This window comes from Sinocyclocheilus rhinocerous, unplaced genomic scaffold (genome assembly GCF_001515625.1).
Source record: "Sinocyclocheilus rhinocerous isolate Xijiao unplaced genomic scaffold, SAMN03320098_v1.1 scaffold1043, whole genome shotgun sequence".
Taxonomy (NCBI): Eukaryota; Metazoa; Chordata; class Actinopteri; order Cypriniformes; family Cyprinidae; genus Sinocyclocheilus; species Sinocyclocheilus rhinocerous.
Window position 1 is genome coordinate 1 of NW_015642610.1, and position 13,345 is coordinate 13,345.

At 35.7% G+C, this 13,345-nt stretch overlaps 2 protein-coding genes and 1 pseudogene across 2 annotated transcripts; 2 read left to right on the plus strand and 1 right to left on the minus strand.

Moving 5' to 3' along the window:
• The first annotated feature begins 116 nt into the window (after positions 1 to 116).
• On the plus strand, positions 117 to 1,296 carry LOC107756241 (DNA-directed RNA polymerase III subunit RPC7-like). The gene is made up of 5 exons (XM_016573278.1): positions 117 to 273; positions 651 to 719; positions 790 to 849; positions 929 to 990; positions 1,135 to 1,296. The coding sequence occupies exons 1-5, from the start codon at positions 117 to 119 to the stop codon at positions 1,294 to 1,296; spliced, it is 510 nt and encodes a 169-aa protein (XP_016428764.1).
• A 1,397-nt stretch (positions 1,297 to 2,693) lies between these two features.
• LOC107756288 (lysM and putative peptidoglycan-binding domain-containing protein 3-like) lies at positions 2,694 to 7,203 on the minus strand. Its single transcript, XM_016573313.1, has 3 exons — positions 7,065 to 7,203; positions 5,918 to 6,187; positions 2,694 to 3,711 (listed from the first exon to the last, which is right to left on the minus strand). The coding sequence occupies exons 2-3, from the start codon at positions 6,179 to 6,181 to the stop codon at positions 3,073 to 3,075; spliced, it is 903 nt and encodes a 300-aa protein (XP_016428799.1). The 5' UTR covers positions 6,182 to 6,187; positions 7,065 to 7,203; the 3' UTR covers positions 2,694 to 3,072.
• Positions 7,204 to 9,146: 1,943 nt separating this feature from the next.
• Positions 9,147 to 13,345, plus strand: part of LOC107756242 (G-protein coupled receptor 98-like) — a 130,433-nt pseudogene continuing 126,234 nt past the window's right edge.

Sequence of the window (13,345 nt, forward strand, 5' to 3'; positions counted from 1 at the left end):
TTATTATTATTATTATTATTATTTTCCCCTCTGAACTTTAAAATCTGCTTCAGTTACGTTTGGTAGTTATTATCCAGAAAGCCCTGACTGTTTTATATTGTGCCAGTTTTAGACAAATGCATTACACCACCTTGCTTTTTCAGCAAATTGAATATAAACCAGGGCCTTTGAAAGCTGGAGAGGATGAAGACTATATGAGAGCTTTGAAACAAGAGATGAGAGGACGAATGAAAGACCTCCCATTTAACATAAAACTCCATGCAGGAAAGGGAGGTGAGTGGTAGCCTTTATTTAATTTTGGTAACATATAAATACCTATTGCATCCTACTAGGAAACTTAGGAATTCTGAGATTATCATATTGTAAAAGTAGATGACTATGTGTAAGAGCACAGAGGGCAATGTTGTGTTTTAGCACTGCCCTTCAGACATTAAATCTATTTAACCCTATGTTTAAGTGAAATAGTATAACTGATTAGGGATAGTTTAACCTTGAACATAGTTGCTATTGTTATTTGATTGTTTTATTATTATTATTATTTATTTTTTACAGTGTTGTTAAAGCAAGAAAAGTCAAAAATTTAGAAGTTAAAAGAAATTGATCTCCTGCTTTAAAGTGTTTGCCAGTGTACTCACCAGTATAATTCACAGATGTGGAGAAGTACAAGGAAAAATACACAAGAGAAATTAAAAGAATTGAAGATGACATCTGGACACCAGGTATTACAGGAATCACTTGAGTACCATTTACATTGGTTGATTTCAGCCAAATTATAGACTTGCTTTGTAGATTGGAACCGTCTTCCAAAGGAGCTGAAGCCACAAAAGAAGATAATTAGGAGGAAAATAGGTAATTTCACAAAATGCAGAATCCCTCTTTAAACAAACCGCATTTTTGAATAACCTGTAAATAATTTGAATATTTACAGATACTAAGAAAAATGCAAAGATCTCAAGTAAGGACAAGGAGGAATTGCTAAGTAAACTTGATGTGGGTACACGTTATAGGTCATCACCTACTAAACGTAAATGAACTTATAATGAACTGCATTATACATGTTTTTTCATCTTCTTGATTTACTGCAAACAGATATATTTTTTTGAATTGTGCCGTTGTCTCGTGCTTGTTTTTCAGCAACTTGAGAAGAAGGGAGATGTAAAATCAGATGAGGAGGATGAAGCAAAGGGAGAGAAGAAAGCAGTTGATGAGGAAGGGGAGGAAGAAGAAATTGAAGGAGAATTTGATGAAGAGCTTGAAGAGGTAAAAGCTTTTACTAATAGCAATATTTCAAGTTAAATAATTCTTCATCAACCGCATCTGTAGCATGTTGTACATTACCACAGAAATGTACATTTTTTATATAAATTTTAGTCTAACTATAACACTGCATGCTTAAGCATGAGACTGGTGTGACATCACTACCAAATGTGTCTGTGCAAAGCTATAAGCCGCTTTCTACCAATGGAAACATATTGTCCAATTTATTTACTAATATTTATATCCTATGCACCTGCCATTCAGGGGTGTATTCCAGAAAGCACGGTTAACTTACCATCAGCTAAACCCTGAACTTTCGGTTGATTAACCCCAAACCTTGCCTAATCAAGGTATGTGGTTCCAAAAACGCGTCCGGGAGTAGGTTCATTCAACTCAGAGTATGTTCCTGGTTAAGACTCAAGACATTCTCAACAGAGCAACGAATTGACGAGTCACTATGGAAACGGACGCTAAGAAAAAGCGTGCCATGCTGTTTCTTTCTTCTTTTGTTCAATGGTCGTTTACATGCTTAGTGCATATCGCCACCTAATTGATGGTTGTGCAATCATTTTTTTTTTTTTCGTTTAATCTTTAATCCTTGAGAATATCAATAATATTGTTTGTTTGATGCTAATTATATATTAAGTCATATCAGATATGTATTTTGATTTAGAATTTAGACATTATAGAAAATGTAGATCCATGTGTGAGATGATAATATAAAATGTAATAAATATATATAATACATTAAACATTACCTTGTCATAGTGTTTTATAATTTATACAGATAACTGTTGTATATGGCAATAAAATAAATATAATAACAATATTAGAATAAGATATTACCTAATTTATTACTTATATTAGGGCTTCATCATTAACATATCATACACATATATATATATATAAATAAATAGGCTATATTACATAATGTAATATTAAATAATGTTGTGCGCTATCTGTCACGCCCTCTGAAGGCTCATCAGTAGGTCACACTGCTCCGGAGCAGGTTATCTTCAGAGAGCAAGTTACTATGGTTACTAATATGCATGTACAATATAAAAGCACAAAATTTTAGTTCATACACTTAATGTCTTCAAAGAGCACAGTGTTTTATAGGTATAAAAATAAGATTCAGTGTAATTATATAGATAATTGTCTAAACTGGTATCATTTAAGCTAAATGATGATAAAATTAAAAGGTTAAAAATAATTAAGAGATTCAGATATTAAAATATAATTCCTTTATTTTCAACCTGCATCTACAGGATGAAGGCACATAATCACTGTACTCCATGTTTCAAAGAAATGCTTACATCTTTGCTACTTAAATGGAATTGAACATGTTTGAGAATATTTTACAAATCATCCCTGTGTTCTTGCTAGAAGGAAAAAAAAAACAGGAAGCCATTATCCTTCCATTAAGTTTTGTTTTTCTTTTTTACAAGCAAAGTTTACAAATTAAAACCAGAAATTGTATTACTATCAGTTGCAATACTGAATCTGGATTGTACATTTTCTAAAATAAATTACCGTGTTTATTTCCCTGACAACCAGATGGTGGCAGCTGTTTGCCATTAATGCAAACTACAAGCTTAATAGAGGTACAGAGATATACACTGGCTCATGAGTGACACACACAACAAAACCAGCAATCAACTGTGCAAAATGCATCAAAGAAAAAGCTGACAGGATTGGAATCATTTCTTGATTACTCGATCCTCACACGCATTGTTAATCGTTTTTAAAATGTGGTTCTGCTTATACCTTCCATTAATGCCTCCAAATTAATTCCCTGGTGATTTAAAAGCCCCTTTATGCTTTCTCTTCATGCCTCACAAAATGTTGCTGTTTAGCAGCAGACTGTAGGTGAGGGTCTTGGTGAGAGGCAGGTAACCCAAACACAGCAGCAGCTGGCTGTGTTGGTCCTAGGCTGATAGAGTCAATGGTAGTATGGTGGCTAACATCTGCTTTCATCAAAACTTCATAGTACAACAGGTAAAAAACAGGTGTAACAATGCCCACAACCAACATGATGGCAACTGCAGTCCACCATCTCATTCCCCAGTCAGCACCATAGTATGGGTCTTTCTTTTGGGCTGGTCTGCGCTCGGGATCTCCCAAAAGCGGCTGCTCCAGTGAGGACACAACCTCGCTCAGGCTGCTCCTGGAAGGGGCAGATAACTTGACGAGAAGTTGAATGTCCTTGTCCTTCTCCTGCAGGAAGCACTCCACGCTGTCCACAGATGAGGAAGAGGATGAAGAGTCCAAGGAAGCTCCAGAAATCGGGATCTCAGAGATTCTGCGAGTACCACTGGGTGAGCTGCTTTTATGGGGAGCAGTGTTGTGAGTTTCTGTGAATGAGCTAAACTTTCTCACAGGGATCCTTATGGACCGCAGTGCAAAGAAGTCCTGCTCAGTTAGAAGATTGTTGGCCCGCTTTATGTCTGCAACCTGAGATGAGAAGAATGAAGATCAGAACAAGAATGAAAATCAGCACAATCAGTTCAAGCCCTGACAACAACCTTACAAACATTAGATATATTTGGGTAGCTATGTGGGGGCAGGACTGCTTTGCGTTTTTACATGTCAGAACTAAGAAACATGGAGTAATGGGGAAAAACAGAGCTAGATGTGTCCCAAACAAGATCAGGAAGAACTTGTTATTATGAGGTGTAATGTGAAGCAGAAATTTGTTTACAGCAGCAAGGCAACATCATAATGTGACGTTAATGTAGAATTCAACTTGTGGCCCGTCACAGGAATGTCTACAACATATATTTTACATCAGCTTTTAATGTGGCTCATTCAATCAGAATTTAGAGTGGGAACTATCCATTGTATAATATTTTTTGTTTTGAGACTTTTTGTCATGTCATGATAAAATTATAAAATGAAATTCATGATAAAATGTAAGTAGTGTATAGCTCACAATAAGACTTATAACATGCATTTAGAATACATATTGGGTGAATTTTCATTTAATACTTACTTTTAAAGAACCCCTGTGAAGAAAATCAACCAAATAAAGTTTTTAATGTTGTCTATCTGGGGCCATATGCATAAAATTGATCAGAAATGCTCTTAAGAATAGTCTTAAGTTTTGACTCAAGTATCAAAAAATTCTTAGTTACAAGTAGGACTTTTCTAAGAGTAGGAGACCTTTATAAAGAAGCTAAAAGCAACTTTTAGTAACGTCGAAGGCTGATGATACACGGGGCAACTTTTTGAGCAATGCTGCCATCAACGGGCAACCAGGTGAGACAGAGGGCCCACGACCAATCTATAATATTCAGATAGAAATTTGTTACCCATTCTCAATGGAAAAGTGCCCAAGAAATATTGCTCTATCTGGATACTTTAGATCAGTCGTGGGCCCTGTCTCACCTGGTTGCCCGTTGACGGCAACATTGCTCAAAAAGTTGCCCCGTGTATCATCAGCCTAAGACTGATTCTTAAGTGTTGACTGAGGTAACAATTAAGTTTTGCAAACTAAGGGCTACAATGATGTCAAACCAAAATGGCTGCCCTCGACCTCTGAAACCGCCAATAGTGAGCCTGCTCATGTGAAGTCACAGCAGCACAACACTAATCATTTAATGTAACTACAATAAAATAATTTAAGACACTGAAATATTTTAATATTTAATGTATTTTTATAAAATGCTTTGCATTGTGCAAAATTATCACAAATGGTTACTGATGCTAGAAATTGTTTTCTATTGGTATGTCTACTCGTTTGCAGTTGGAGCACTGATGTGAACATGAGTTCCATCAACAGCTCCAACAACTCGAGGAAAGCCCACAATCCTCATAAAAGTGGCTTTTTTGCAGCATGGCTTGACGGTCAGTTGGAAAGTCAAAGATCTGCCATAGTAGTGGCTAGAAGTGTGTTAGTACAAACTGAGGATTTGTAAAGAAAAATGTTGGATGATTTCAATATAAACCAAGACCATATGCAAATTCATCAGTCAACACCATTGCAGAGTATAACAAACAAGGTGTAGACACAATGTAAATAAGAGATTAATTGTGCAGTTACTGAATATAACTTTGTGAGATCGCAATGAACTAAGATGAGTGACAGCTTTACTGTGATTATTAGGGAGTGCTCTTTGCTCACTTTCTAGGCTATAATTTGAATACATTCACACATGGATTCATTCTCAAAATGGCAATGAATGCCATAGCGATAACTATTAATCCAAGATTGCCACTGCCATTGTGTAGCTTTTACCACAGCATTTACTTCTGCTAACTAAGGGAAAGTGGAGAAGGTTCGAGCTGGTGAAAATGAATGGAGGCAGGAAATCATTTCCATATTCATAGATGCACCTATGTTCAATGAGGTAAGGGTGTAGAGTTACAACCAAGCCATTTTAGGACACAAATAAATTACTTTCATGGGGGAAAAAAAAAACATTCAAGTATGTAATTTTGATTATCAAATGTGAGTTTTAAGGGACAAAATTAGTGACTGCAGGGGGACTTTATACATTTAGATTGTATTTCTAGATACAAGTATAATTCTAGATTTCAAGCATAATTTGACACAACAATATTCTTTATATTTACATAAGATTTTGATCATACCAGTCACATTTCTACAAACATACTGAAGCAGAAAAAGAAAGAGTACAACAAGGGAACTCTTACTTACAGTACAGAAATATTGCAGAGAAATACTGATCAGCGTATCTCCGTCTTTTATGTCCCTTATCAAGTAGACAAAATCATCCTTGCAATCTGTAGATGTGCTCCTGCGATGCCTCTCCTTGCCTCTGGACCGCAGCTCAAAGGTCTCTCCGTCCTCCTCCGAGTAGTCAGTCTCTGAGTTGTTTCCAAAAGCGGACATGTAACTACCTGTGGGTGGCTGCACTGTGGTTGCAAACTGGAAACCATTGTGCTGGTTCCTTCCAGTCATTTTTCACTGTAAAAAGAACAAAAGGCAGATGAATTAAGTTTTGTTGGACATGCGTGTTGTTGCTATGTCTGTTGGTTCTGAGGTCATTGGATTCTCTTTTACTATGTCAGATTAAAAGAAACCGCATAGTTGAGGTGTGGAAACAATTTACAGTAATATGGATGGATATCTTAGTAGCCTACTGTAGAGGCACTCTGCAACAGCTAACACTGCTGATAAGACCGAATTGAACCTTGGCCGATGTTGACAGAAGCTATTTTAGGAATTTTCACTAGCTACTTCGTTGAAACACCAAAAAAATAAAATAAAATAAATAAATATATATTAACTAGCTTTTCATGTGAACTGTTGCTTACGTGGCCTGGCACACGCAGGTAGCGCTGACTAGCAGCTACACTTGTATTAGCATGTAAACAAGACTTCACAAGATTTACATACACGTTTTAAATTCAAGAAACCAACAAAGACATCGGACCAAACGTCTTTTAAGCACACGAAGTAAACGTTAGACGGATATGCTTATTGAATAAAACCACGTAACGCTACTAAGGTTTATAAACGTAAAAGCTAAGTAACTTATCTCAGTTAGCATATTATTTTAGCCAGAGTTACGCAACAAAACTACAATATCTCATCTGGAAAACAACTAAATAAATAGTCTTTTAGTATGCAGAATATTACCGCAATTTCTGTAAACATATCAGTCAGTGATTAAATAATATGTAATGTCTTGAAATCCTCTTTATTAAACAGGGTCAATGGTCTCGTGCTACTGATGCTAATCAAACTTTATATCAACAAACGGTCATTGGTTATCTAGCTCGATTTTAGGTAATAAACAAACACTCATTAATCTTCTGTTTATCAGTTTGTTGCGGTTTACCTGAGAAACGAGTGTGGTCCGCTTGACTTTAGTGATTATGGCATTCTCCAGTTTCCGCTATGTGCCTCATTACTTCAGCTGCTAAATTACTGGAGAGTGGAGACAGAGAAGCCACGTCAACACAGAGACATCGCTCCGCGTTTCCCTTACATCATCAACAGTTTCAGGTAGCTATTTATAATGATGTTTATTATTTTATTATTATTATTATTATTACGTTTGCAACAGGGGACTATTAATAGTTGAGCTCATAATTGACTGCAATTGACTGGCAGCAGTAGTTTTTGTGCACATTCTGTTTACATATACAAATAAGCACATTACAGATTTTATTATGCACATTACAGTTTTGTTATGCTTTTTTATAATTATTAGTTATTATGAAGTTCAGACTTAAGGTTGTTATATTTAAATGAATTTCACTAATCATTATCATTTATGTGGACATGCCTTTGTATAGCAGTGATTTCAGTATTTGTATAGACCAAATGCATAATAACCTGAGGGGCCGATCTTCTGTTGTCCAGAATCAAGTGATTTGTCTTTGTCGGGCATCTCAGCTGAGACCTGTCCACGGGTGACCCTGTCAGTAGTTGTGAAGAACCAGTGGTGTAGCTATCAGCATCACTAATGCACACAAGCCCTCACAGCAAGCTGCAAACCATGTGAGGGACCCTAACCTACCCTAACTGTTCAAAAGCAACCAACCACTCAAAACACCCTAACAACAATATGTGGCAGTGCACTAAAACAGCACACTAAAACATCATGTGTGTAGGCTATATATATATATATATATATATATATATATACACACACAAATATTATATTTGATAGGATCTCTGATAATGTGAGATCTTTACAAATTTGTATCTCTGTTCATGTTTTTGTATTTACTGGCATAACCCTGCCCCTCCGGAGGTCTGTGCACACCACTGAGTACAGGTAGGCTATATAAAATGTACATTGATAGGCCCATATTTACAAATTATAGATTTCTGGGAATCCATACCCTGGTCTCATGAGACCAAGTCAATCATTTCGGGTCTAACGGCATCCACAATGTTATGGTGTTGTTAGAGGAGGAGTATAGTGAGAAGTGCCTGGTTCCCACAGTGAAGATCAGTGGTAGTAAAGCTCTTATATAGGGATGTACTGTATGAGTGCTGAAGGTGTGAGGGAGTTGTGCTTTATCAATGCTGTCATGAAATCACACACCACAGTGTGATGTAAAACAAAAACTTGAAACAGAAGATGCTCTCTCATCATTCCGTGCGTTCTTGGACATTTTTTTCAACATGACAATGACAATATGCATTCTCCGAAGGTAAAAATCCTTCAGTGGACATGTATTTCACCAAATCTTAACACTCTTGAGCACCTGTAGGGGATTCTGTAGAGACGAGTTAAACAATGCTTCCCATTAAAGACCAGGGCATTTAGAGGGCGTCCTCCGGGAGTGGACAGATGTGACAATTTGTCATAAACTTGTACACTCAATGCCAAGAAGGTTTAGAGCAGTATACTTAAAATTATGGAGGACATACTAAGTACTAGAATATTATACATTTGTAGAATTAAATATAGGGCGTAGGCTACTCATTTCTGCAATCCATTTAAACAAAACTGGCTAATTTATATTTTACAGATATTTGTGACATATGTTTCTCTGTTTTTATTAAGTATATGTTGAATACATTTCAATTTTGCCATTTTTCTTGGATTTGTATTAGTGATTATTAAGAAAATACAGCTTTTGTATTTATTCAGAGGGGGTGTACCCTTTTATTTTGTGCACTGTAAGAGTTAAATCAAGGCTGATTTATTAAAGTGGCACGTGAAAGTCCTGTCTAATCATGGGTGTTTCGCGTATGAAATGTTTGTGGGAATAATCAGAGAGCTGCAGTGTAGCGGTGCGCCACAGGTTGATTTTAGAAACGGCATTCGCCAACCTCCCCAAATAGCCTCTCCGCCGGAGGAAGACAGATCGCTGGGTGGAGCTGTTCCCTCGATCTGTCAAGCCCGGAGGTTAATGAGATTAGCACATCCCTGCTCAGAAAAAAACAAGGCTCTCTACCCAAGTCCACTAGTTCAGACGGGACAAGCACTTAACGGACTGCATGGCAGCGCATGTCGAGCTTTACGCGCATCCACACTCGCACCGCATGGACTGGAGAATCCATGCAGCGTCCTGTAAGAAAACCCTCTCTTGCCCAAACTGATTGAGCTGTTCAAGAACAACTTCTGTGCGGGAACAGTGGAAGCGCAGTGCGATTGTCACGATGTATTTATCATCCGATTGACGGACACAGCGCTGACCGGTTTAATCTATCCCGGACCTTTTGTCGTTTGCCTTGGAGTGTTACAATAAAGTGTTAGGTAAGTAGCTAACTTATATATCACATTACATGGCCGTCACTTGTTTTGTGCAACAATTTAGTGAAATAGCCCGGTCAGTGCGACACAAGAGCTTCAAAGCGTAACGGTCAGTTTACAACATTTCAATCTGCTTAAGATATTTGATTTATACTTTTGCTGATTTTCTTTCCTTTTTGCACCTGATGGACGCTTAATGGACGCTTAATAAGCTATTTCTTACAAAGGCTGAAACATTAAATTTAAACAGTTTTTACAGTTTAAAATGTTCGTTTGCTTGTGTCACAGTATTTGCTTATGGCTTTATGGTCACAGCGCGCTGCTCTTTAAACTCTAGTAGCCTACATAGCATACACTTTTCCTGCGACCACAGCCAATTATGACAGATTGGTTTGGTAGTTTTTTTTTCTTCCTCTCGTGATAATAAACACATCAGATGTAATCGTTTATAAACATGATAACATTAAATCAATTTATATCGGTTGCGGATGAGAGGCCATTCTCCTGCGCTTCCATGGTTACTGTGGGTCTTCAGCGCGCTTTGTGTCTCTCCTCCCGCTCCCATTGAGTTAAAACAACAGTCGGCGGGGCTCCTCCCCACACAGGGGCTTTGAGATGGGACGCGCTCGCGAAGCCCCTGTCATCCAAAACTCAAACTGTGATTTCACTCCTCTTTACGCACATCACCCAGGTGAAAAAGACGTAGTATTAAATGTATTAAAAATATACTTGAAATTCAAGTAGTATGTTTATAATACATTTGTATTCCCAACATGCTTATTTGAAGTGCAATAAAAATATATTGAATTGCATTTTAATATATTTCTAAAAAGTATACTAGAAGTACTTTTGTATTAAATATATGCTTAGTTACACTTTTTAAGGAATATGCTAAACACAAGCACACTATTAGTATATTTCTAAAAAGTATAGTAGAAATACTATGTTAATAAATATATTTTTAGTTACACTTTTAAGGAATATGCTAAACACAAGCACACTATTAGTATATTTCTAAAAAGTATAGTAGAAATACTATGTTAATAAATATATTTTTAGTTACACTTTTAAGGGATATACTAAACACAAGCATACTTTTAGTGACTTTTTAGTGTATTTACAGAAAACATACTTATGTTACCCTTACTTAAAGTATATATTTATGTCTACTGTGTGTAAGAACATAACAAAATGATTACACTTTTAGTGGGTTTTTAATGTACTTTATATTGCCGTAGGCCTACACATGGTTATATTTTAAATATATATGTATTTATAAATTTAATATTTGGAAAAGTACAATATTTTGAAAACATTTTTTAACATTTACAATGTACAAACGTTTGTCAACTATTATTAAGCATTGCGATATTTAAAATATGTTGTTTAATATGTTGTTCAGTTTTACTTAAAAGGTTATGCTACTTTGGTTGATTAGGCTGTTGTTCATTACATGATACATTAATTGTAATAAGCTAGGTGTTTATAAATTTGTTCAAGCTTGACGCCTTTATTTTCTAATATATATATTTCTGAAATTCCCACAAGGATTTCAAAATCATATATGAAAAAAACAAAAAACAAACTTGTGTTTAAATTCAAACGACACACTGACTAAACCTGATTGGGTCCAGAGCCATTGAACGGCTCTGATTGGTTCGTATGATAATGAGCTCACCCCAGACAGAGAGGTATATAAAATATGATGTGCGTGCAAATGTCTATTGAATGTGAATATAAGTCTAAATTTAAACAGTATTATATAGAGCGGTCACCGATCGTGTCTCTTTAGGGCACTTGGAGGAAACCACGCAATTCATATGGATTACTTTAGCGATGTTTTTTTGCGATTTCAACTTTTTGAAACATAAACATCTTTGGTGAATCTTCTTTCATCGGAGGGACATAAATCTCTCAGATTTTTATTAAAATATCTGAGCTTTTACAAATAGATTAAAATCCAACTTAAACATATCTTGAAATACACTTAATATACTTAAAGTTGTTTCAAAATAATACATTTAATATGCACTTAGTATAGTATAATTTAAATATAGTAAGTATGTCTGAAAAAGCACAATTTAAATATATTTCTTTTTCACCTGGGCAATTTAAGTGATGTGAAGGTCCCTTCTCACTTTAGGGTCTCTAGTTTTGCATGTAGGGAGTTAGTCATGATGCCTGCAGTGTTGGGTTATCTGACACTGATTCCAAATGATATGACTGAAATAATCAGTAACATTATCTTTTATATGACACTTTTAGGTAATCTAATCTACTTTTGGATTGTGTATTTACACACAAGAATGTTTTGTACTATTTTGACCAAAATAAATAAAATAAAAAGGGGGGCTTTGGCTTTGGACAGAGTTTTTAAAATGTATGGCCACAACCAGTAAATTATGAATGGATTTATTGCTATTACCCGATATGTAACAATTAATATGCAATCAACAAAAAGTGTCTGTAATTTAATTACACATACACTCTTAAAAATAAAGGTGCTTCACGATGCCATAGAATAACCTTTTTTGTCTAAATGGTTCCATAAAGAAACTTTAACATCTGAAGAACCTTTCTGTTTCACAAAGGGTTCTTTGTGGCGAAAGAAGGTTCTTCAGATTATAAAAAGGTACGAAAGAGAGAGTTATTTAAAGAACCTTTGACTGAATGGTTCTTTGTGGGACCAAAAATGGTTCTTCTATGGTATCACTGTGAAGAAACTTTTAAGCACCTTTATTTTTAAGAGTGTATAAAAGAACATTGTAATTGGACTAAATACCAAAATGACATGTAGTTTCTTACTACCCACGCTGGCCAACATTATAGTTATTGTACACTAGACACATTCAACATGGTTTTGCCGAGTCGTTCTTCTGTTTTATTGCATGGACTGGCATCTATGGTAGTCTGTTTTATACCGTTTCGTGTTTAATTCATTAGGGGTGCCCTTTATCTACTGAATAGATGCACTGTGGACTCAATGGATTGAATGATCTTCTTGCACCCCCCTTATACAGCTTCAGTTGAGCATCATTCAGTGCATGTGATTCACGGCTGGGTGTAACATTTGCAGTGGTAGCCCCTGTTTTTGTACCTCCCCTTAAATAGGGCCTTACATGTTGAGAAAACAGAGAGGATGTAATATAAACACTAAATCCATTGAGATGTGCGAATGCGCTGCTCACAGACGGAGCACTCTGTGATTGATGTCACAAGGAAATGGACCACACAGGGTCCCGCGTGATGAGACAGGTGGACTTAAGACAAAAGAATAAACATTAAAGCTGGAGGAAGCTACATCCCCTCCCTAGTAAAAAAAAAAGTAATATATTTAAAATGCATTTATTTCATGCTAAGTATAGTTAAAATCTATTTACATATTTACTGACATATCGCTAGAGACTTACTGGTATAAAAATTATAATTAACTTTATTTGGAGTAATACTTGTGCACAATGCACATTCCTTAATATTAAGCATAAAATGTGCTTTATTGTCACTATTAATGAGGATTGTATGATCTTTGAATAATATTGGTCTTTAAATGCAAGATATTTCAAGTGTACCTAAAGTATACTTGAAATCAGGGACGTGCACAGACATTTTGTGGGGCAGAGGCTCAAGTGGAAAAAAGGGCAATTCTCATATTTATTTATTTTTTTTCCTAAACAAAACGTTAAATATATTATAGGTGTGCAATATTTACAAAAATATATCTCAATATTTTCTGGGATTTTATCGATAACGATAATTAGATGATATTTTACTGAGTGTGTTATTGTGCTGATATCTTAAGGACTGCTGTGGACAGCTGACTCCTAAAGTTTTTGATATTCTTCATATTCTGTGTGGTGATCAGTTCACAGCAGTGATATAAATTAATATTTTCCAATAAGTTTAAA